Source organism: Salmo trutta, chromosome 12 (assembly GCF_901001165.1).
Source record: "Salmo trutta chromosome 12, fSalTru1.1, whole genome shotgun sequence".
NCBI classification, from domain to species: domain Eukaryota; kingdom Metazoa; phylum Chordata; class Actinopteri; order Salmoniformes; family Salmonidae; genus Salmo; species Salmo trutta.
In genome coordinates this window covers 47,708,850-47,733,674 of record NC_042968.1, presented here as the reverse complement: position 1 = coordinate 47,733,674, position 24,825 = coordinate 47,708,850, and the positions used below count along the sequence as shown (strand labels likewise).

The following is a 24,825-nucleotide window of genomic DNA, read 5'->3' as shown; positions in this document are numbered from 1 at the left end:
ACCAGTAAAAACACAGTATATAACCAGTATATAACCAGTATATAACCAGTATATAACCAGTATAAACACAGTATATAACCAGTATATAACCAGTATATAACCAGTATATAACCAGTATATAACCAGTATATAACCAGTATATAACCAGTATATAACCAGTATAAACACAGTATATAACCAGTATATAACCAGTATAAACACAGTATATAACCAGTATATAACCAGTATATAACCAGTATATAACCAGTATATAACCAGTATATAACCAGTATATAACCAGTATATAACCAGTATATAACCAGTATATAACCAGTATAACCCATTCTAGAACGTGTGGCTCAGTTGGTAAAACGTCTGCTAAATGGACTCCCATGTTCTACAGTAGCCGTGGCAACGTAAACGGAACAGGGTTCCGTTGTAGATAAATCAGCCCCCTTCTCTCACCGAAGTGGTCCCAGTCCTCCTGCATGTTCTGTATCTCCAGCTGGTTACGGCCCTCTGTGAAGATGGGTTTAGGGTTCTTCTCAAATCCTCCAGACAGGACCCCTCCCTGCCACGCTCTCACATAGATCCTCCCATCCATATCTATCACCACTAGAGAGACAGAACACACAGAGATACACAGTTACAACACAGCCTGACCCCTGACCCCACATGGATATGGTTGGATCTGTCCTAGAGAGAGAGAACACACAGAGATACACAGTTACAACACAGTCTGACCCCTGACCCCACATGGATATGGTTGGATCTGTCCTAGAGAGAGAGAACACACAGAGATAAACAGTTACAATACAGCCTGACCCCTGACCCCACATGGATATGGTTGGATCTGTCCTAGAGAGAGAGAACACACAGAGATACACAGTTACAACACAGTCTGACCCCAGACCCCACATGGATATGGTTGGATCTGTCCCCACTAGAGAGAGAACACACAGAGATACACAGTTACAACACAGTCTGACCCCTGACCCCACATGGATATGGTTGGGAGGATAAATGAAATGTTGAACACCAGAAAATGTAATTAAATTGATAAAAGAAACAGCCTCTATTGAATTCTATCTGCTTCTGGAGCACATGTGTACAGCCAAGCCTTATCATTAAAACAATTCGTTGGGAGATTCTTTTTCTTCTTCATATAGTCACACAGTCCTCCCAAAATAAAACTCCTGGTTTCACAGCAAAAATATTTTGTTGCATATGCGACCATTATTGGTCACACTTTAGAGCCCTGATTACAGCACACCCTGACCACCAGACAGGACAGAGTTCAGGCCAGTGGAGGGCCCTCAGAGGAGGAAGGGGAGGACCATCCTCCTCAGTGAATTTCATAAAAATTAAAAAAGTTATCCCATTTAGATACAAAAAATATTTGTATGTTACCAAATCATTGATTAAAAAACACTGTTTTGCAATGAAGGTCTACAGTAGCCTCAACAGCACCACGGTGTAGCCGGAGGACAGCTAGTTTCCGTCCTCCTCTGGGCACATTGACTTCTACACAAAACCTAGGAGGCTCGTGGTTCTCACCCCCTTCCATAGACTTACACAGTAATTATGACAACTTCCAGAGGATGTTCTCCAACCTATCAGAGCTTTCGCAGCATGACCTGACATGTTGTCCACCCAATCAAAGGATCAGAGAATGAATCTAGTACTGAATGCATAAGCTACATCTAGCTAGCACTGCAGTGCATAAAACGTGGTGAGTAGTTGACTTAAGAGAGACAGACAATAGTTGAACAGTTTTCAAATGAATTTCTTCAAAAATGAAGGAAAAGCAAGAGAGAGAAAGCTTAATATATTTTTCTGTATTTTTTTTCACGTTCACAGCTAGCGAATGCAGCTAGCTAGATTAGCCTACTCAAACAAAGAGAGATACTATGTTAGCAAGCTGGCTATGGCTATCCAACACTGGAACTCTCCAACACCAAGTCAAGGTAAGCTTTTGGTTCTATTAATTTAGAGGCTTGGAGAGGAGGTAGTCTCACCTGGGGTGCTTGGCTGTAGAGGCTCTGCTAGAGGCTTGGAGAGGAGGTAGAAGTGTTCACATCCATGGAGAGGAACAGACACCTTGGTCTCACTGGCCTGGCCCAGCTCATACGCCCACTGAGGACATAGGACAGTTATAACACATAATATAGCATTCATAACCCCCCTATGATATGAACACTACTAGAGGAACAGACACCTTGATCTCACTGGCCTGGCCCAGCTCATATGCCCACTGAGGAACATACATAGGACAGTTATAACACATCATATAGCATTCATAACCCCCCTATGATATGACAGCTAGTTACAACACTGGTCTGGTCCAGCTCCTACACCCAGAGAGTCTTTAGTTACAACACTGGTCTGGTCCAGCTCCTACACCCAGAGAGTCTTTAGTTACAACACTGGTCTGGTCCAGCTCCTACACCCAGAGAGTCTTTAGTTACAACACTGGTCTGGTCCAGCTCCTACACCCAGAGAGTCTTTAGTTTAGTTACAACACTGGCCTGGTCCAGCTCCTACACCCAGAGAGTCTAGTTACAACACTGGTCTGGTCCAGCTCCTACACCCAGAGAGTCTTTAGTTACAACACTGGTCTGGTCCAGCTCCTACACCCAGAGAGTCTTTAGTTACAACACTGGCCTGGTCCAGCTCCTACACCCAGAGAGTCTTTAGTTACAACACTGGTCTGGTCCAGCTCCTACACCCAGAGAGTCTTTAGTTACAACACTGGTCTGGTCCAGCTCTTACACCCAGAGTCTTTAGTTACAACACTGGCCTGGTCCAGCTCCTACACCCAGAGAGTCTTTAGTTACAACACTGGTCTGGTCCAGCTCCTACACCCAGAGAGTCTTTAGTTTAGTTACAACACTGGTCTGGTCCAGCTCCTACACCCAGAGAGTCTTTAGTTACAACACTGGCCTGGTCCAGCTCCTACACCCAGAGAGTCTGTAGTTACAACACTGGTCTGGTCCAGCTCCTACACCCAGAGAGTCTTTAGTTACAACACTGGTCTGGTCCAGCTCCTACACCCAGAGAGTCTTTAGTTACAACACTGGTCTGGTCCAGCTCCTACACCCAGAGAGTCTTTAGTTACAACACTGGTCTGGTCCAGCTCCTACACCCAGAGAGTCTTTAGTTACAACACTGGTCTGGTCCAGCTCCTACACCCAGAGAGTCTGTAGTTACAACACTGGTCTGGTCCAGCTCCTACACCCAGAGAGTCTTTAGTTACAACACTGGTCTGGTCCAGCTCCTACACCCAGAGAGTCTTTAGTTACAACACTGGTCTGGTCCAGCTCCTACACCCAGAGAGTCTTTAGTTTAGTTACAACACTGGCCTGGTCCAGCTCCTACACCCAGAGAGTCTTTAGTTACAACACTGGTCTGGTCCAGCTCCTACACCCAGAGAGTCTTTAGTTACAACACTGGCCTGGTCCAGCTCCTACACCCAGAGAGTCTGTAGTTACAACACTGGTCTGGTCCAGCTCCTACACCCAGAGAGTATTTAGTTACAACACTGGTCTGGTCCAGCTCCTACACCCAGAGAGTCTTTAGTTACAACACTGGTCTGGTCCAGCTCCTACACCCAGAGAGTCTTTAGTTACAACACTGGTCTGGTCCAGCTCCTACACCCAGAGAGTCTTTAGTTACAACACTGGTCTGGTCCAGCTCCTACACCCAGAGAGTCTTTAGTTACAACACTGGTCTGGTCCAGCTCCTACACCCAGAGAGTCTGTAGTTACAACACCGGCCTGGTCCAGCTCCTACACCCAGAGAGTCTAGTTACAACACTGGTCTGGTCCAGCTCCTACACCCAGAGAGTCTTTAGTTACAACACTGGTCTGGTCCAGCTCCTACACCCAGAGAGTCTGTAGTTACAACACTGGCCTGGTCCAGCTCCTACACCCAGAGAGTCTAGTTACAACACTGGTCTGGTCCAGCTCCTACACCCAGAGAGTCTTTAGTTTATAAACCTCAGGAGACAGCTAGTTACAACACTTCATATACAGCGTGTATGTGTCCCAAATGGTTCCTTATTCTAGTGCACTAAATAGGATGCATTCTATAATTCATAACGCACTATGAAACCTTATAGATCAGTTAGGCTGAAGAGAGCTGTCTAGCACAGTGTTAACTGTCTAAAGACTAGTGGAGAGAGAGAGAGACCCCAAGTCAATTACAGTCTCTCTCTCTCTCTCACACACACACAGTCTCTCTCACACACACAGACACAGTCTGTCACACACACACAGTCACACACACACACAGTCACACACATACACACACATAGTCACACACATACACAGTCACACACACACAATGGGTAGAGATTCACCTGTCCTGCACAGTTGACAAAGTATTCACACTCGATGGCTCCTCTGTCCGTCTCCACTGCTGTCACATGTCCCTTATCCATCATCACGTGGTTAACTGTGGTGCGCTCGTGGATCTGCACTCCTGGAGGATCAGAACAGGGCAGACGGTCGAAGTCGGAAGTTTACATACACCTTAACCAAATACATTTAAACTCAGTTTTTCACAATTCCTGATATTTAATCCGAGTAAAAATTCCCTGTCTTAGATCAGTTAGGATCACCACTTTATTTTAAGAATGTTAAATGTCAGAATAATAGTAGAGAGAATGATTTATTTCAGCTTTTATTTCTTTCATCACATTCCCAGTGGGTCAGAAGTTTACATACACTCAATTAGTATTTGGTAACATTGCCTTTAAATTGTTTAACTTGGTTCAAATGTTTTGGGTAGCCTTCCACAAGCTTCCCACAATAAGTTGGGTGAATTTTTTCCCATTCCTCCTGACAGAGCTGGTGTAACTGAGTCAGGTTTGTAGGCCTCCTTGCTCACACACGCTTTTACAGTTCTGCCCACAAATTGTCTACAGGATTGCGGTCAGGGCTTTGTGATGGCCACTCCAATACCTTGACTTTGTTGTCCTTCAGCCATTTTGCCACAACTTTGGAAGTATGCTTGGGGTCATTGTACATTTGGAAGACCCATTTGCGACCAAGCTTTAACTTCCTGACTGATGTCTTGAGATGTTGCTTCAATATATCCACATCATTTTCATTCCTCATGATGCCATCTATTTTGTGAAATGCACCAGTCCCTCCTGCAGCAAAGCACCCCCACAACATGATGCTGCCAGCCCCGTGCTTCACGGTTGGGATGGTGTTCTTCAGCTTGCAAGACTCCCCCTTTTTCCTCCAAACATATCGATGGTCATTATGGCCAAACAGTTCTGTTTGTTTCATCAGACCAGAGGACATTTCTCCAAAAAGTACGATCTTTGTCCCCATGTGCAGTTGCAAACCGTAGTCTGGCTTTTTTATGGCGGTTTTGGAGCAGTGGCTTCTTCCTTGCTGAGCGGCCTTTCAGGTTATGTCGATATAGGACTCGTTTTACTGTGGATATAGATACTTTTGTACCGGTTTCCTCCAGCATCTTCACAAGGTCCTTTGCTGTTGTTCTGGGATTGATTTGCAGTTTTCACACCAAAGGACGTTCATCTCTAGGAGACAGAACGTGTCTCCTTCCTGAGCGGTATGACGGCTGCGTGGTCCCATGGTGTTTATACTTGCATACTATTATTTGTACAGATGAACGTGGTACCTTCAGGCGTTTGGAAATTGCTCCCAAGGATGAACCAGACTTGTGGAGGTCTACAATTATGAGGTCTTGCCTGATTTCTTTTGATTTCCGCATGATGTCAAGCATAGAGGTACTGAGTTTGAAGGTAGGCCTTGAAATACATCCACAGGTACACCTCCAATTGACTCAAATTATATCAATTAGCCTATCAGAAGCTTCTAAAGCCATGACATCATTTTCTGGAATTTTCCAAGCTGTTTAAAGGCACAGTCAACTTAGTGTATGTAAACTTCTGACCCACTGGAATTGTGATACAGTGAATTATAAGTGAAATAATCTGTCTGTAAACAATTGTTGGAAAAAATGACTTGTGTCATGCAGAAAGTAGATGTCCTAACCGACTTGCCAAAACTATAGTTTGTTAACAAGACATTTGTCGAGTGGTTGAAAAAATGAGTTTTAATGACTCCAACCTAAGTGAATGTAAACTTCCGACTTCAACTGTATATGTATTCATGTAGAACGGTACAATGTGATCAAACAATACAAACACTATGTGTAGTTCCCCGGCAGATTGACTGGAGTACCAGGATGTCAAATTAGCCAAAGAGATGCCCCATGGGAACTAACTAACTCACTCTGCTTGGCAGGCCACACCTTGGCTCTTCCCTCCAGAAGCCTTGCTTTCTGCCTTCATTACATCCTAACTACAGTTAGGCTTGCAAAAATGTGCATGATTTTTCCTAAAATTCTTAGTTTCTCCCAGAAATCCCGGTTGGAAAATTCCCCCGAATCAGGACGGAACAAGCAGGAAATCTGGAATCATCCAATCAGGATTTCTGGAAAAACCTGGGAATTTTTAGGTTTGCAAGTTTAAACAATAGTCCATCGTTGGTTTTACTGTCTCACCGTGTCCGGCCGCTGCCGTGGCGAGGGCGTGATTGACGTCAGGCGGTGACACCACGGCATCCCCCGGTAGGTGGAGAGCCCCCACCAGGTCATGAATATTCACCAGGGGGTGGAGCTTGGACACCTCTTTGGGTTTGATCACGTTACAGGGGATCCCCATCACACTGAGAGGGGGAGGAGGGGAGGGAGGAGGAGAGGGAGGAGGGGAGGGAGGAGGAGAGAGAGAGGAGAGGGAGAAGGGGAGAGAGGAGGAGAGGAGAGAGAGAGAGAGAGAGAGAGAGGAGAGGGAGGAGGGGAGGGAGGAGGAGAGAGGGAGGAGGAGAGGGAGGAGAGGGAGGAGGGGAGGGAGGAGGAGGAGGGAGGAGGAGGAGGGGAGGGAGGAGGGGGAGAGGGGAAGGAGGAGAGAGAGAGGATGAGAGGGAGAGGAGGAGAGGGAGAGGGAGAGAGAGAGAGAGGGAGGAGGAGAGAGAGAGAGGAGGAGAGAGAGGAGAAGGAGAGGGAAGAGGAGAGGGAGAGAGAAGAGGGAGGAGAGTTATGGAGGTTTCCAGAAACATTCAGCAGGCCAGTGGAGCTGGATAGGATCAATGAACAGTAATGAGCAACAAAAATAGTTCAATAATTCAAGTGACTTAAGAGAACTGGAGTTCAGCTACGTCCCAGAGAGAGGCAGGGTCAGGGAGAGACCTACTGGATCAGAGGAGAGGCAGGGTCAGGAAGGGGAGGGAAGGGCGGTCAGGGAGGGGAGGGGAGGGAAGGGCGGTCAGAGAGGGGAGGGAAGAGAAGGGCGGTCAGGGAGGGGAGGGAAGAGAAGGGCGGTCAGAGAGGGGAGGGAAGAGAAGGGCGGTCAGGGAGGGGAGGGAAGAGAAGGGCGGTCAGGGAGGGGAGGGAAGAGAAGGGCGGTCAGGGAGGGGAGGGAAGAGAAGGGCGGTCAGGGAGGGGAGGGAAGAGAAGGGCGGTCAGGGAGGGGAGGGAAGGGCGGTCAGGGAGGGAAGAGAAGGGCGGTCAGGGAGGGGAGGGAAGGGCGGGTCAGGGAGGGGAGGGAAGAGAAGGACGGTCAGGGAGGGGAGGGAAGAGAAGGACGGTCAGGGAGGGAAGAGAAGGGCGGTCAGGGAGGGAAGAGAAGGGCGGTCAGGGAGGGGAGAGAAGGGCGGTCAGGGAGGGGAGGGAAGAGAAGGGCGGTCAGGGAGGGGAGGGAAGAGAAGGGCGGTCAGGGAGGGGAGGGAAGAGAAGGGCGGTCAGGGAGAGGGCGGGAAGAGAAGGGCGGTCAGGGAGAGGAGAGAAGGGCGGGTCAGGGAGGGAAGGGAAGGGCGGTCAGGGGAGGGGAGGGAAGGGCGGTCAGGAGGGGAGGGAAGAGAAGGGCGGTCAGGGAGGGGGGGAAGAGAAAGGGCGGTCAGGGAGGGGAGGGAAGGGCGGTCAGGGAGGGAAGGGCGGTCAGGGAGGGGAGGGAAGAGAAGGACGGTCAGGGAGGGAAGAGAAGGGCGGTCAGGGAGGGAAGAGAAGGGCGGTCAGGGAGGGGAGAGCAGGGCGGTCAGGGAGGGGAGGAGAGAAGGGCGGTCAGGGAGGGGAGGGAAGAGAAGGGCGGTCAGGGAGGGGAGGGAAGAGAAGGGCGGTCAGGGAGAGGAGAGAAGGGCGGTCAGGGAGGGAAGAGAAGGGCGGTCAGGGAGGGGAGGGAAGGGCGGTCAGGGAGGGGAGGGAAGGGCGGTCAGGGAGGGGAGGGAAGAGAAGGGCGGTCAGGGAGGGGAGGGAAGAGAAGGGCGGTCAGGGAGGGGAGGGAAGGGCGGTCAGGGAGGGGAGGGAAGAGAAGGGCGGTCAGGGAGGGGAGGGAAGAGAAGGGCGGTCAGGGAGGGGAGGGAAGAGAAGGGCGGTCAGGGAGGGGAGGGAAGAGAAGGGCGGTCAGGGAGGGGAGGGAAGAGAAGGGCGGTCAGGGAGGGGAGGGAAGAGAAGGGCGGTCAGGGAGGAGAGGGAAGAGAAGGGCGGTCAGGGAGGGGAGGGAAGAGAAGGGCGGTCAGGGAGGGACTTACTTCAGCCTGGATGCCAGACGTTTCAGGGACAGGAAACGGTCCTGATTCTGGGCCAGGCATAGAGAGCCTGTTCTCACGTAGCCTGGAACACACACACACACACACACAGCAGGACTGCCAAGTCACGAGTCATCTCATGTTAAACCACACAAGGCAACGCCCTGCCATACTCTCTTGGCTTTGGCACACAACTAAATACCACAGGTAAATCTGTTTTTTCACACGACTAAATACCACTGGTAAATCTGTTTTTTCACACGACTAAATACCACTGGTAAATCTGTTTTTTCACACGACTAAATACCACTGGTAAATCTGTTTTTTCACACGACTAAATACCACTGGTAAATCTGTTTTTTCACACGACTAAATACCACTGGTAAATCTGTTTTTTTCACACGACTAAATACCACTGGTAAATCTGTTTTTTCACACGACTAAATACCACTGGTAAATCTGTTTTTTCACACGACTAAATACCACTGGTAAATCTGTTTTTTCACACGACTAAATACCACTGGTAAATCTGTTTTTTCACACGACTAAATACCACTGGTAAATCTGTTTTCTCACACGACTAAATACCACTGGTAAATCTGTTTTTTCACACGACTAAATACCACTGGTAAATCCAGTTTATACACAAACGGAAACAGCATGTGAGAAGAAGAGAGGGAACTCAGGCTAGTCCTACTGTAGGCATGTTAGTACAAATGGAGCAGAAACCAGGCTAGTCCTACTGTAGGCATGTTAGTACAAATGGAGCAGAAACCAGGCTAGTCCTACTGTAGGCATGTTAGTACAAATGGAGCAGAAACCAGGATAGTCCTACTGTAGGCATGTTAGTACAAATGGAGCAGAAACCAGGATAGTCCTACTGTAGGCATGTTAGTACAAATGGAGCAGAAACCAGGATAGTCCTACTGTAGGCATGTTAGTACAAATGGAGCAGAAACCAGGCTAGTCCTACTGTAGGCATGTTAGTACAAATGGAGCAGAAACCAGGATAGTCATACTGTAGGCATGTTAGTACAAATGGAGCAGAAACCAGGATAGTCATACTGTAGGCATGTTAGTACAAATGGAGCAGAAACCAGGCTAGTCCTACTGTAGGCATGTTAGTACAAATGGAGCAGAAACCAGGATAGTCCTACTGTAGGCATGTTAGTACAAATGGAGCAGAAACCAGGATAGTCATACTGTAGGCATGTTAGTACAAATGGAGCAGAAACCAGGATAGTCATACTGTAGGCATGTTAGTACAAATGGAGCAGAAACCAGGCTAGTCCTACTGTAGGCATGTTAGTACAAATGGAGCAGAAACCAGGCTAGTCCTACTGTAGAAGTCCATCCCACCTGTCTTGACCCCAGTCTCCTCCTCCAGGTGTTCATACAGGGAGTTGGAGTAGTCAGCCATTTTACACTCAATGGAGATGGGCTTGGCAACGCTGACGACCCCAGCACACAGCCTGGTGGTGCCAGCACCTAGCCTAGCACACAGAGAGATGAGGACAACATGGTTAGCTACAGCACCTAGCCTAGCACACAGAGAGATGAGGACAACATGGTTAGATACAGCACCTAGCCTAGCACACAGCCTGGTGGTGCCAGCACCTAGCCTAGCACACAGAGAGATGAGGACATGGTTAGGGACAGCACCTAGCCTAGCACACAGAGAGATGAGGACAACATGGTTAGCTACAGCACCTAGCCTAGCACACAGAGAGATGAGGACATGGTTAGGGACAGCACCTAGCCTAGCACACAGCCTGGTGGTAAATGTAGTTTATATACACAATTAAATACCACTGGTAAATGTAGTTTATACACACACAACTAAATACCACTGGTAAATGTAGTTTATACACACAACTAAATACCACTGGTAAATGTAGTTTATACACACAACTAAATACCACTGGTAAATGTAGTTTATACAAACAACTAAATACCACTGGTAAATGTAGTTTATACACACAACTAAATACCACTGGTACAACACACACACACAGATGATCCCAGCGCCCAGGCTGGTGGTGCCAGCGCCCAGCCTAACATGCATAATGCACATGAGATCACAATAATTCATAGGGATTCTATGATCCACAATTACACAGATAGTAGATCCCATAGCTGTAAGAACGGCCATCTACTTTCCTCCCTGTCTAACACAGACAGAGGACCACAACACAGACAGAGGACCACAACACAGACAGAGGACCACAACACAGCAGAGGACCACAACACAGACAGAGGACCACAACACAGACAGAGGACCACAACACAGACAGAGGACCACAACACAGACAGAGGACCACAACACAGACAGAGGACCACGACACAGCAGAGGACCACAACACAGACAGAGGACCACAACACAGACAGAGGACCACAACACAGACAGAGGACCACAACACAGACAGAGGACCACAACACAGACAGAGGACCACAACACAGACAGAGGACCACGACACAGACAGAGGACCACGACACAGACAGAGGACCACGACACAGACAGAGGACCACGACACAGACAGAGGACCACGACACAGACAGAGGACCACGACACAGCAGAGGACCACACAGACAGAGGACCACAACACAGACAGAGGACCACAACACAGACAGAGGACCACAACACAGACAGAGGACCACAACACAGACAGAGGACCACAACACAGACAGAGGACCACACAGACAGAGGACCACACAGACAGAGGACCACAACACAGCAGAGTGAGTAATGAGACATAAGACTACGCTTCCTTCTGCTTCCTAGAAGTTACCATTGTTATCATCAATAAGGTTTCGTAGGCTAGTCTGCGCTTTTACCGTATTGGTCTCCCATCACCTGACAAGCCCAGTAAAACAATGAACTGATGAAAATGTCATATTGTCCTCCTACCCACAAATAAAGTGTTATGGAAACATGCACCCCCCCTCTTGTAAACAGACCACATCATTTAGCCTCTTACCTTCCCTGCTCCAATAGCACGATCTCAGTCCAGCCCAGCTTGGCCAGGTGATAGGCAACAGACGTCCCTACGATGCCCCCTCCACAGATCACCACCCGGGCTTGGCTGGGCAAGGGGATGGGCTGCGCGGTCTCTCCAGCCGAGGCCAGGCTCCGGGGGGAGCTCCAGAGACCCCTAGGCCTAGTCCCCGGAGCCCAACATCCTGCATGGGACAGCAGCCTAGGGAGCAGGGCAGGAGACAGAGCTCTGGAGCTCCGTACGCAGCTGCAGTGCATGGCTCGGAGGAACCTGGAGGATCACAACACAAACAGGCCAGGAGGATCACAACACAAACAGGCCAGGAGGATCACAACAGGCCTGGAGGATCACAACACAAACAGGCCAGGAGGATCACAACACAAACAGGCCAGGAGGATCACAACACAAACAGGCCAGGAGGATCACAACACAAACAGGCCAGGAGGATCACAACACAAACAGGCCAGGAGGATCACAACACAAACAGGCCAGGAGGATCACAACACAAACAGGCCAGGAGGATCACAACACAAACAGGCCAGGAGGATCACAACAGGCCTGGAGGATCACAACACAAACAGGCCAGGAGGATCACAACACAAACAGGCCAGGAGGATCACAACACAAACAGGCCTGGAGGATCACAACAGGCCAGGAGGATCACAACAGGCCAGGAGGATCACAACACAAACAGGCCAGGAGGATCACAACACAAACAGGCCAGGAGGATCACAACACAAACAGGCCAGGAGGATCACAACACAAACAGGCCAGGAGGATCATAGCCATCCGTAACATTAGCGTGTATGCAGACTTGAGTACCAGCTACCACAGCTAACGTGCGTACTGTCTTTCAAAACAAGCTACAGCTAGCTAGCTAGCTAACTTTAGCTAACGTTAGTTGATCAGCTGGCTCAATGACAACTTTAACTCCTATCACTTCTTGCTAATGACAATTGTAAAATCTGAAGTTTGCTTGTGTTCGACCTTCACCCCAAGGAGAACAACCCTGATCTAAACGTCTTTACATTGGTAATACCCTAGCGCCCTGCTTCTTCTGACATTCGTCTTGCTAATGATAATGCTAGTTAGCATTACCATTGTTGGCTAGCTAGCTGCGCACTGGCTAACCGTTTTTTTCTGTGACATTTGTCCCATATTCTAGGTAGCAAAACTCACCGATTCACTCCACTGGAAAACGTAATGAAGGATATCTCTATTAGTGTTGAAGCAGATTTCAGTCCTGCCCTTCGACGGTACCAGAATGTTCCAGCCAGACCGTCTTCGGACAAACAAACTGCATTGTTTATTTACACCGCCGTGAAACGGACAACAACAAAAACACTACTTCCGTTTCTCCAAATCCTTCAGAATAATAATTTCGTCCAGTATATTTTGTAAATTAATAATTATGATGAAAATTTGCACACGTATGAATATACACTGAAGAAAAAAATATAAACGCAACAATTTAAAACCATTTTATTGAGTTACAGTTCATGTAAGGAAATCATGTCAATTTGAAATAAATTCATTAGAACCTAATCTATGGATTTCACATGACTGGGAATTCAGATATGCATCTGTTGGTCACAGATACTCAGTGGCGGCCTGTCATTCAGGGCAGGTGAGCCCCACCTGTTTTAAGACCCACCTGTCGAGCAAAAATTTTTAAAATAGTATGTTTTTCATGTTAATTTTGACATTAACACGTCACATATCACTTTGTAAAAAACATTGAAATGTGAGTTAATAAAGCCGCATACAAACATGGTTGCTTCTTGAGTAAGGCATCTCCAATATACAGGTGTTTCAGCCCAGCTCAGTGCTTTCTGTGGTGGAGGGGCAGCCAGAGGAATATACAGGTGTTTCAGCCCAGCTCAGTGCTTTCTGTGGTGGCGGGGCAGCCAGAGGAATATACAGGTGTTTCAGCCCAGCTCAGTGCTTTCTGTGGTGGCGGGGCAGCCAGAGGAATATACAGGTGTTTCAGCCCAGCTCAGTGCTTTCTGTGGTGGCGGGGCAGCCAGAGGAATATACAGGTGTTTCAGCATAGCTCAGTGCTTTCTGTGGTGGAGGGGCAGCCAGAGGAATATACAGGTGTTTCAGCCTAGCTCAGTGCTTTCTGTGGTGGAGGGGCAGCCAGAGGAATATACAGGTGTTTCAGCCCAGCTCAGTGCTTTCTGTGGTGGAGGGGCAGCCAGAGGAATATACAGGTGTTTCAGCATAGCTCAGTGCTTTCTGTGGTGGAGGGGCAGCCAGAGGAATATACAGGTGTTTCAGCCCAGCTCAGTGCTTTCTGTGGTGGCGGGGCAGCCAGAGGAATATACAGGTGTTTCAGCCCAGCTCAGTGCTTTCTGTGGTGGTGGGGCAGCCAGAGGAATATACAGGTGTTTCAGCATAGCTCAGTGCTTTCTGTGGTGGAGGGGCAGCCAGAGGAATATACAGGTGTTTCAGCCCAGCTCAGTGCTTTCTGTGGTGGAGGGGCAGCCAGAGGAATATACAGGTGTTTCAGCCCAGCTCAGTGCTTTCTGTGGTGGCGGGGCAGCCAGAGGAATATACAGGTGTTTCAGCCCAGCTCAGTGCTTTCTGTGGTGGCGGGGCAGCCAGAGGAATATACAGGTGTTTCAGCATAGCTCAGTGCTTTCTGTGGTGGAGGGGCAGCCAGAGGAATATACAGGTGTTTCAGCCTAGCTCAGTGCTTTCTGTGGTGGAGGGGCAGCCAGAGGAATATACAGGTGTTTCAGCCCAGCTCAGTGCTTTCTGTGGTGGAGGGGCAGCCAGAGGAATATACAGGTGTTTCAGCCCAGCTCAGTGCTTTCTGTGGTGGAGGGGCAGCCAGAGGAATATACAGGTGTTTCAGCCTAGCTCAGTGCTTTCTGTGGTGGAGGGGCAGCCAGAGGAATATACAGGTGTTTCAGCCCAGCTCAGTGCTTTCTGTGGTGGAGGGGCAGCCAGAGGAATATACAGGTGTTTCAGCCCAGCTCAGTGCTTTCTGTGGTGGAGGGGCAGCCAGAGGAATATACAGGTGTTTCAGCCCAGCTCAGTGCTTTCTGTGGTGGAGGGGCAGCCAGAGGAATATACAGGTGTTTCAGCCCAGCTCAGTGCTTTCTGTGGTGGAGGGGCAGCCAGAGGAATATACAGGTGTTTCAGCATAGCTCAGTGCTTTCTGTGGTGGAGGGGCAGCCAGAGGAATATACAGGTGTTTCAGCCTAGCTCAGTGCTTTCTGTGGTGGAGGGGCAGCCGGTAGAAAATACAGAGCGTAGGGGTTGGTAATGCTCTCTAGTTGCGCCGGGAACGAGTTCCGACTGGGAAAATACGCTTTGAATCCAACTCGGAGTTCCAATTCGGGAACTTGGGCCTCTTTCTTGAGCGCCGACCTGAAGATCACTGACGTCAAGATTCCACCTTAATTTATGTTTTTAGTTCCCAGTTGTTTTTGAAAACACCATAAATCTAGAGAATGCCAGACTTTGATGACAAAATTTGCCCACAAGAAGGACCGCTGCGCCACCTTCCTGTTCAAGTGAGCACAGCACAACAAGGTGAGTCCAAAAATATATTGGATTCTGCTGCATAAATGATGTAATATGCCAGGGAGATATGTCCCTTCCCCCCTCATAAGTTAGCCTACTGTTCTGACTTGGTGGTGCACATGTAGCCTATGTAGCCTGTTTAGAGAAATGTCATCATCGAGTATTGTAAGAGCTTTCATTGTCTACTTATATGCCCCCTTTATTTATCCTACGGTTCTGACTTGGTGTACAGGGAGAATACTGTATGAACATCCCATGTTCTGAATTCTGTCGCTGTACATTTCAAAAGTGCTGCACAGATAGTTATATTGGCTGCGTCCGTCCTAGCTCATTGTCTTAATCGAAATTACGGATTGCCTCTTATCCGCTCATCGTTCCCTTACGCCATAGTTTGTACATCTCAATTGTCAGTAGAAACCCACATTTGTTTAAGCGAGGCAGCCATATCAGCTATGTATTTTTAAAAAGGCAGTAAATGAGGCTGAATGAACTGTTTCGCTGCCAGACAAGGCTCTGCTGATATCCAGATGTAGCGGTGGTAAGGATTCACTCCATGGTGCTGACAAGAAAGCTCTGCTGTTGGGACAGCTTCATGTAAAGGTCCTAACAGTTTATGGGCACCATTTATCACTGTTATAGTGCAATTCATGTACTGTTTAGTGTTGTGTAGTAGCTATGCTGGCATGCATCAAACATTTTTTTGAGTTTGCCCCACCAAAGATATACATGTTAAAATCACCACTGCCTAAAACCTGTCAGTATCTGGTGTGACCACCATGCAGCGCGACATCTCCTTCGCATAGAGTTGATCAGGCTGTTGATTTGTGTCCTGTGGAATGTTGTCCCCAACTCCTCTTCAACGGCTGTGCGAAGTTGCTGGATATTGGCGGGAACTGGAACACGCTGTCGTACACGTCGTGCCAACAGTGGTGAATTTATAAAACATTTAAAAAAGTTATCCTTTTTAGATAAAACTACACTAAATATATTCACGTCACCAAATAATTGATTAAAACAAAGTGTTTTGCAATGTTGGGGTTTGGCCGTCATTGTAAATAAGAATTTGTTCTTAACTGACTTGTCTAGTTAAATAAAAGGTTAAATAAAAATAAATAAAATATCCAATATGAAAAATGTACTGAACATCGTTTAATGCAAATAGGCTAATTAACAATGGGATTTTAAAGTGTTTTCTAAAGTTGATTACAATTATACCAATAATATTATAAATATTATTATTAATTGTAGGGTTAAATATTTTTTGTTTTACTGTTACCATGACAACTATGTAGTAATCATTACTTTTAATGCTGCTAACAATAACGTCAATGCTATCTTTTTTTAAAATATTGTTAAACAAAATTGTAAAATCTGCTAACATTTCCCCATAAACAGTAACTAACTTCGACCTTTTTTAAATTATTTTTCACCATCTTCATTGCGGGGACATTTATTTTGAAGGGAAATTGCCAGTCAGGCCATTATTCTCGCAACGTCTCGCTTCTTCTTGCTGGAGGACCGGAGGTCATGTTTCCGCTCCCATCGCTGCGTCGCTGCGTGAACCGGATCTTCCTGAAACGTCATTTGGTCATTACTGTACGTAGTAAAATGTCATAAAAAAATGGCCACATTTGTTATTGTTTCGATACATTAATATTGTGCCAGTTATGAGGAAAGGGAGAGCCTGCTCTTATCCAGTTGTCTTCAATTAAAAACATCTGTTGGAAATACATTGCTTTTCTAATCGCATGACACCAACAGTCATTCTGAAATACCCAACATGAGGACGCAATGATGTAAAAAATCCGCAGACAATTTTATTAAATTGACAAAATGTTCATCTGTACAGCAAAAAAAACAATGTAAAATCTCAATATTCAGAAAAAAATTATAGCACATCCATAACTTTATACACAAAGAATATGACAAAACTGGTCATCATCAGTCTGTTTCAAAGAAGTCTCACTTCAAACCGCACAAAAAACAGACAGGAAGGAAGGACAAACTTTTATTTAAATTGAATAGTCCAGACAGGAAGGAAGGACAAACTTTTATTTAAATTGAATAGTCCAGACAGGAAGGAAGGACAAACTTTTATTTAAATTGAATAGTCCAGACAGGAAGGAAGGACAAACTTTTATTTAAATTGAATAGAGCGGGACGTCCTAGTGCTTCTGAAGCAGTAAGAGGTGTCCTCTTCAGCCTCTGGAGAGCAGAGGTGCTTTGTGACCCTTCTCATGCAGTCCAAACAGTCTCAAGGAGGGGCCTCGGTGTCCAGAACTCTCCCCTCGTTTCACGCTGTTCCAGGGTTGAGATGTGGAGGATGGTGGTAGTGGTGCCAGATTTACAACAGGGCCCAGTTCTAACCCAAGATGACCTCTTATTAAAGGGGCCTAAGGTTAACTCTTTAAGGTCCAAGGCCATTATGTTATTTTCAGAGGTAGACTGGCTCTGGAAGCCAAAAACAGACAAATACTCCGTCTAAACATGAATCAGATTCTCAATTACAATACGGTTCTAGAGACATAAACCCCCTTTACTTTCATATCACATCGAAATAATTTCACAAAATGCAAAATACACATTCAATGTACACCAGTGGTGTAAAGTGCTTCAGTAAAATGTTTTCAGGGTATCTGTACTTTATATTTTTACAACTTTTACTTCACTACATTCCTAAAGAAAATGTACTTTTTACTCCATACGTTTTCCCTGACACCCAAAAGTACATTTTGAATGCTTAGCAGGACAGGAAAATGGTCTAATTTATACACTTATCAAGAGAACATCCCTGGTCCTCCCTACTGCCTCTGATCTGGAGGACTCACTAAACAGAGAACATCCCTGGTCATCCCTACTGCCTCTGATCTGGTGGACTCACTAAACAGAGAACATCCCTGGTCCTCCCTACTGCCTCTGATCTGGAGGACTCACTAAACAGAGAACATCCCTGGTCATCCCTACTGCCTCTGATCTGGTGGACTCACTAAACAGAGAACATCCCTGGTCACCCCTACTGCCTCTGATCTGGAGGACTCACTAAACAGAGAACATCCCTGGTCATCCCTACTGCCTCTGATCTGACGGACTCACTAAACAGAGAACATCCCTGGTCATCCCTACTGCCTCTGATCTGGTGGACTCACTAGTTTGTAAATTATGTCTGTAAATAACATTTAAAAAAAACAAGAAAATGCTGCCGTCTGATTTGCTTAATATAAAGAATTTTAAATGATTTATACTTTTAATTTTGATACTTAAATATATTTTAGCAATTATATTAACTTTTTATACTTATGTATATTTAAAACCAAATACTTTTACTTTTTCAACACGAGCACAGGTGGTGTCCCCCCTCCTCCACTCTAACACCATCTGATTCCTAATTAAAATATGGGAAAACCTTTCTGAACCCTCCTCCTCCACTCTAACACCATCTGATTCCTAATTAAAACATGGAAAACCTTTCTGAACCCCCCCCCCCCGTCCTCCACTCTAACACCATCTGATTCCTAATTAAAAGATGGAAAAACTTTTGAAATAAATAGCTTCTCATTTTTCAGTTTATTTTAGAAATCATTTAAATTATTGAATTGGAAATTCAGTTTATTTCCTGAATTGACCAACTTCAATTGGAATGGATCCCAACAGGCCCCTGACCTCTGACCTCTGTGGAGCAGGACAGATTGAGGATGGACCCCAACAGGCCTCTGACCTCTGAGGAGCAGGACAGATTGAGGATGGATCCCAACAGGCCTCTGACCTCTGAGGAGCAGGACAGATTGAGGATGGACCCCAACAGGCCCCTGACCCCTGACCTCTGTGGAGCAGGACAGATTGAGGATGGACCCCAACAGGCCTCTGACCTCTGAGGAGCAGGACAGATTGAGGATGGATCCCAACAGGCCTCTGACCTCTGAGGAGCAGGACAGATTGAGGATGGACCCCAACAGGCCCCTGACCCCTGACCTCTGTGGAGCAGGACAGATTGAGGATGGATCCCAACAGGCCCCTGACCTCTGAGGAGCAGGACAGATTGAGGAAGCATCCCAAAATGCACCTTATTCCCTACATAGTGCATACTACCTTTTGACCACGACCCATAGGGCCCTGGTCAAAAGTAGTGCAGTTAAATAGGGAATAGGGAATAGGGCTGGCCGTTTATGTACAGACACAGAACCACTTCTCTATTCAATGTTACCAGCTAGCAGCTATAACAGAACCCACGTACTGTAGGAGAGACACTGGACGTAAACACAATAGAAAAAAACACCCTGAACAACACACCATCATTATCACAGTCAAAACAACCAGCACTAGGTAGGGAATAGGGAGCCATAGGCCTCTGGTCTAAAGTAGTGCACTAGGTAGGGAATAGGGAGCCATAGGCCTCTGGTCTAAAGTAGTGCACTAGGTAGGGAATAGGGAGCCATAGGCCTCTGGTCTAAAGTAGTGCACTAGGTAGGGAATAGGGAGACATAGGCCTCTGGTCTAAAGTAGTGCACTAGGTAGGGAATAGGGAGCCATAGGCCTCTGGTCTAAAGTAGTGCACTAGGTAGGGAATAGGGAGCCATAGGCCTCTGGTCTAAAGCATCCATCCTCAATCTGTCCTGACACGCCATCATTATCACAGTCACAACAACCACCTCAGTTAGCAGAAGAAGCATATTTACAACATCAATTGGTTGTTCTTGTACAATATGACGTTTTTAACTTTAGCATTTACTAAAGGAGGCACATACATGACCAACTGGTCAGTGTCCCAAAATGGCATCTTATTCCCTCTGTCGTGCACTACTATTGACCAGGGCACATTGGGCTTTGATTAAATAGGGAATAGGGTGCCATTTCAGATGATCCCGACACAGTGCTGTATGAACCTGTACGTAGCACAAGGTCACGGTCATCAGCAGAACATATTATCTAGTGCCTATACTGCAGAGCATAGGCCTCTGGTCTAAAGTAGTGCACTAGGTAGGGATTAGGGAGCCATAGGCCTCTGGTCTAAAGTAGTGCACTAGGTAGGGATTAGGGAGCCATAGGCCTCTGGTCTAAAGTAGTGCACTAGGTAGGGATTAGGGAGCCACAGGCCTCTGCTCAGAAGTAGTGCACTATAAAGGGAATATGGTGCCATTTGGGACACAGCCCATGTCTTGAACTGTTTGGGATAGGATCTGTCACTCGATACCACAAACACAAAAGTCAAAATTGGCCATATCGTAAAAATTCATGAAAACAAAAATGAGCTTTTTGGTCTTAAATTTAAGGCTAGGGTTAAGCACTGTGGTTAAGATTCGGGTTAGGTCAGTTTTCAAATCAAACTTTACGAAGAGAAATTGAGCGATAACTGTGATTTTGTGGCTGTGCTACCAAGTGACGACCGGGGGGGGGGGTTCTGCCCCGACGAAGTGACGACCAGGGGGGGGGGGGGGTTCTGCACTGACCAAGTGCCGACCAGGGTCTTGGGGTCATGGTTTTGGCTCTGGGGGGGGTTCTGCCCCGACCAAGAGATGACCAGGGTCTTAGGGTCATGGTTTTGGCTCTGGGGGGGGGTCTTGCCCCGACTGCAAATAATTTCTGCGATGTACAAAGACCTTAGTTACAAAGATCCACAGATCCGACTGTCTCCCAAAAGCCTCCTGGTTGGAAATATGCCCCTATAGTCAAGGTTTAAGATCACTTAAGTATCTGTACAGTGACAAAAAATAGATTATTTACACACACACACACACACACCAGAGTGTACTTCCTAATTCCTACAAGGTATGGGGCAGCCCTGGTTCCTCTCTTCCAGTTAGTCCAGGAGACAGAGACAGGTCATCTCTGGTGGAGTGATGAAGGACTGGTTCCTCTCTTCCAGTTAGTCCAGGAGACAGGTCATCTCTGGTGGAGTGATGAAGGCTCCTCTCTTCCAGTTAGTCCAGGAGACAGAGACAGGTCATCTCTGGTGGAGTGATGAAGGAACAGTATGAAGAAGTATTTGTCTAGGTCTACATGGAGTTATACCTTCTATGGTGCCTCTCCCAGCAGCATAGTGGGTGGACTGACAAACAAGAAAAGCCCTGTGGGGCTTCCAGGGGGCTTCCAGGGGGAGAAAGGTGAGCTGCTCTGATTCTGCTAAAATACATTGGGTGCGTCTGAAACGGCCAGAGCCCATAGGATAAAGGGTGCACTACTGTTGACCTGGGCCCATAGGATAAAGGGTACACTACTGTTGACCTGGGCCCATAGGATAAAGGGTGCACTACTGTTGACCTGGGCCCATAGGATAAAGGGTACACTACTGTTGACCTGGGCCCATAGGTGAAAGGGTGCACTACTGTTGACCTGGGCCCATAGGATAAAGGGTGCACTACTGTTGACCTGGGCCCATAGGATAAAGGGTACACTACTGTTGACCTGGGCCCATAGGTGAAAGGGTGCACTACTGTTGACCTGGGCCCATAGGATAAAGGGTGCACTACTGTTGACCTGGGCCCATAGGTGAAAGGGTACACTACTGTTGACCTGGGCCTATAGGTGAAAGGGTACACTACTGTTGACCTGGGCCCATAGGATAAAGGGTGCACTACTGTTGACCTGGGCCCATAGGTGAAAGGGTACACTACTGTTGACCTGGGCCCATAGGATAAAGGGTGCACTGCTGTTGACCTGGGCCCATAGGTGAAAGGGTACACTACTGTTGACCTAGACCCATAGGATAAAGGGTACACTACTGTTGACCTGGGCCCATAGGATAAAGGGTGCACTACTGTTGACCAGGGCCCATAGGTGAAAGGGTGCACTACTGTTGACCTGGGCCCATAGGATAAAGGGTACACTACTGTTGACCTGGGCCCATAGGATAAAGGGTGCACTACTGTTGACCTGGGCCCATAGGATAAAGGTTGCACTACTGTTGACCTGGGCCCATAGGATAAAGGTTGCACTACTGTTGACCTGGGCCCATAGGTGAAAGGGTACACTACTGTTGACCTGGGCCCATAGGATAAAGGTTGCACTACTGTTGACCTGGGCCCATAGGTGAAAGGGTACACTACTGTTGACCTGGGCCCATAGGATAAAGGGTACACTACTGTTGACCTGGGCCCATAGGATAAAGGGTACACTACTGTTGACCTGGGCCCATAGGATAAAGGGTACACTACTGTTGACCTGGGCCCATAGGATAAAGGGTACACTACTGTTGACCTGGGCCCATAGGATAAAGGGTACACTACTGTTGACCTGGGCCCATAGGATAAAGGGTACACTACTGTTGACCTGGGCCCATAGGATAAAGGGTACACTACTGTTGACCAGGGCCCATAGGATAAAGGGTACACTACTGTTGACCAGGGCCCATAGGATAAAGGGTACACTACTGTTGACCTGGGCCCATAGGATAAAGGGTACACTACTGTTGACCTGGGCCCATAGGTGAAAGGGTACACTACTGTTGACCTGGGCCCATAGGATAAAAGGTACACTACTGTTGACCTGGGCCCATAGGATAAAGGGTACACTACTGTTGACCTGGGCCCATAGGATAAAGGGTACACTACTGTTGACCTGGGCCCATAGGATAAAGGGTACACTACTGTTGACCTGGGCCCATAGGATAAAGGGTACACTACTGTTGACCTGGGCCCATAGGATAAAGGGTACACTACTGTTGACCTGGGCCCATAGGATAAAGGGTACACTACTGTTGACCTGGGCCCATAGGATAAAGGGTACACTACTGTTGACTAGGGCCCATAGGATAAAGGGTACACTACTGTTGACCAGGGCCCATAGGATAAAGGGTACACTACTGTTGACCAGGGCCCATAGGATAAAGGGTACACTACTGTTGACCAGGGCCCATAGGATAAAGAGTGCCAATACAGCCATTGTATTATCTAATGTGGTGATAATATCTAACCAAACTTTTGGTTATTATTTTTCAGTGTGTATATCCCCCCCATTGGACTAGACCAGGTTATCCAGATAGGAGACACTTCATAAAAACTCTGAATCAATTATTAGTAAACAATAAATAAGGCTGCAAACAAACAAACAACCAGTAGGACCAACATTCACCTGCTTCAGGTGGTGGTTCAGGGCCAGTAGGACCAACAGTATCCTGCTTCAGGAGGAGGTCCAGGGCCAGTAGAACCAACAGTATCCTGCTTCAGGAGGAGGTCCAGGGCCAGTAGAACCAACAGTATCCTGCTTCAGGAGGAGGTCCAGGGCCAGTAGAACCAACAGTATCCTGCTTCAGGAGGAGGTCCAGGGCCAGTAGAACCAACAGTATCCTGCTTCAGGAGGAGGTCCAGGGCCAGTAGGACCAACAGTATCCTGCTTCAGGAGGAGGTCCAGGGCCAGTAGAACCAACAGTATCCTGCTTCAGGAGGAGGTCCAGGGCCAGTAGGACCAACAGTATCCTGCTTCAGGAGGAGGTCCAGGGCCAGTTTTAGGACCAGTAGGACCAACAGTATCCTTCTTCAGGTGGTGGTTCAGGGCACCTTCTCAGTAGTAGTTGAGTGGATCAGGTTCTGGTGGGGGTGGGGAGGGGTCCTAACATGGCTTCTCTGGCACTGTGGAGCTTGGCTGGTTACGGGTGGACCGACAGACAGGGGCTCTGGGTGGCGGGCGGGGCGGAGGTGGCTGGGCCAAGCCAGGGCTAGCGTTTTTTAGCTGGGCTTTTGGAAGAGAGTCTGTTTCTGCCAACCAAATGGAACCCTGTTCCCTACATAGTGCAATACTTCTGACCAGAGACCTATAGAGTTAGTTCTCTCACAAGACTTCTGACCAGAGACCTATAGAGTTAGTTCTCACAAGACTTCTGACCAGAGACCTATAGAGTTAGTTCTCACAATACTTCTGACCAGAGACCTATAGAGTTAGTTCTCACACAATACTTCTGACCAGAGACCTATAGAGTTAGTTCTCACACAATACTTCTGACCAGAGACCTATAGAGTTAGTTCTCACACAATACTTCTGACCAGAGACCTATAGAGTTAGTTCTCACAAGACTTCTGACCAGAGACCTATAGAGTTAGTTCTCACAAGACTTCTGACCAGAAACCAATAGAGTTAGTTCTCACAATACTTCTGACCAGAGACCTATAGAGTTAGTTCTCACACAAAGCCAGTTGATGAAGTGGACCAAAGAGGCGACAACATTGACATTGTTCTGTGATGTCAGGTCCGGGTATGAAGGACCCCCACAGGGCTCTGGTCACAAGTAGATCACTATATAGGCAATAGTATCATTTGGGAGTCCGTCTGTCCCAGAGAGGTCCGTTCGTCCCAGGGAGGTCCGTCTGTCCCAGGGAGGTCCGTTCGTCCCAGGGAGGTCCGTTCATCCGCCTCTCTCTACCTGTCCTTCAGTTCCCTGGTGACTCTCTTGGTGATGCGTCCGCAGAGCAGGCCGACCAGGAAGAGGACAATCACCCCCAGGGAGATTATAAACAGGATGTAGTTCTTAGAGGGGGAGGTCATCACCTGCAAGGCAAGGTCTGAGAACCCCTCTGCTGGCGCCACCTGGAGTGGAGAGAGGGAATTATTAGAGGGGGGGGTCATCACCTGCAAGGCAAGGTCTGAGAACCCCTCTGCTGGCGCCACCTGGGGGGAGAGAAGGAATAATTAGAGGGGGGGGTCATCACCTGCAAGGCAAGGTCTGAGAACCCCTCTGCTGGCGCCACCTGGAGGGGAGAGAGGTAATAATTAGAGGGGGGGGGGTCATCACCTGGGGGGAAAGAGGGAATTATTAGAGGGGGGTGTCA

The 24,825-nt window shown here is 47.6% G+C and overlaps 2 protein-coding genes across 4 annotated transcripts in view; both read right to left on the bottom strand.

Moving 5' to 3' along the window:
- Positions 1–12,879, bottom strand: part of LOC115203662 (pyruvate dehydrogenase phosphatase regulatory subunit, mitochondrial) — a gene marked incomplete at its 3' end in the record, with an annotated part of 29,787 nt that extends 16,908 nt beyond the window's left edge. The window contains 8 exon segments of the mRNA XM_029768568.1: positions 445–594; positions 1,998–2,115; positions 4,340–4,461; positions 6,523–6,686; positions 8,544–8,625; positions 9,900–10,033; positions 11,519–11,806; positions 12,716–12,879. Coding sequence (XP_029624428.1) covers positions 445–594; positions 1,998–2,115; positions 4,340–4,461; positions 6,523–6,686; positions 8,544–8,625; positions 9,900–10,033; positions 11,519–11,793 — 1,045 coding nt within the window.
- Positions 12,880–16,344: 3,465 nt separating this feature from the next.
- The window catches only part of LOC115203660 (Golgi apparatus protein 1), a 69,309-nt gene continuing 60,828 nt past the window's right edge, over positions 16,345–24,825 (bottom strand). The window contains exons 23-24 of one of the 3 annotated variants that reach the window (XR_003880218.1): positions 23,135–24,583; positions 16,345–16,642 (exon numbers count right to left, since the gene is read on the bottom strand). Coding sequence is in view for 1 of the 3 variants with exons in the window: in XM_029768566.1 (XP_029624426.1) it covers positions 24,416–24,583 (168 nt within the window). In the remaining 2 variants the exon portion in view is untranslated. Of the gene's footprint in view, positions 16,643–19,578; positions 21,015–22,850; positions 24,584–24,825 lie in introns of those variants that run through there. The other 2 variants (XR_003880217.1, XM_029768566.1) reach the window with 2 other exon arrangements.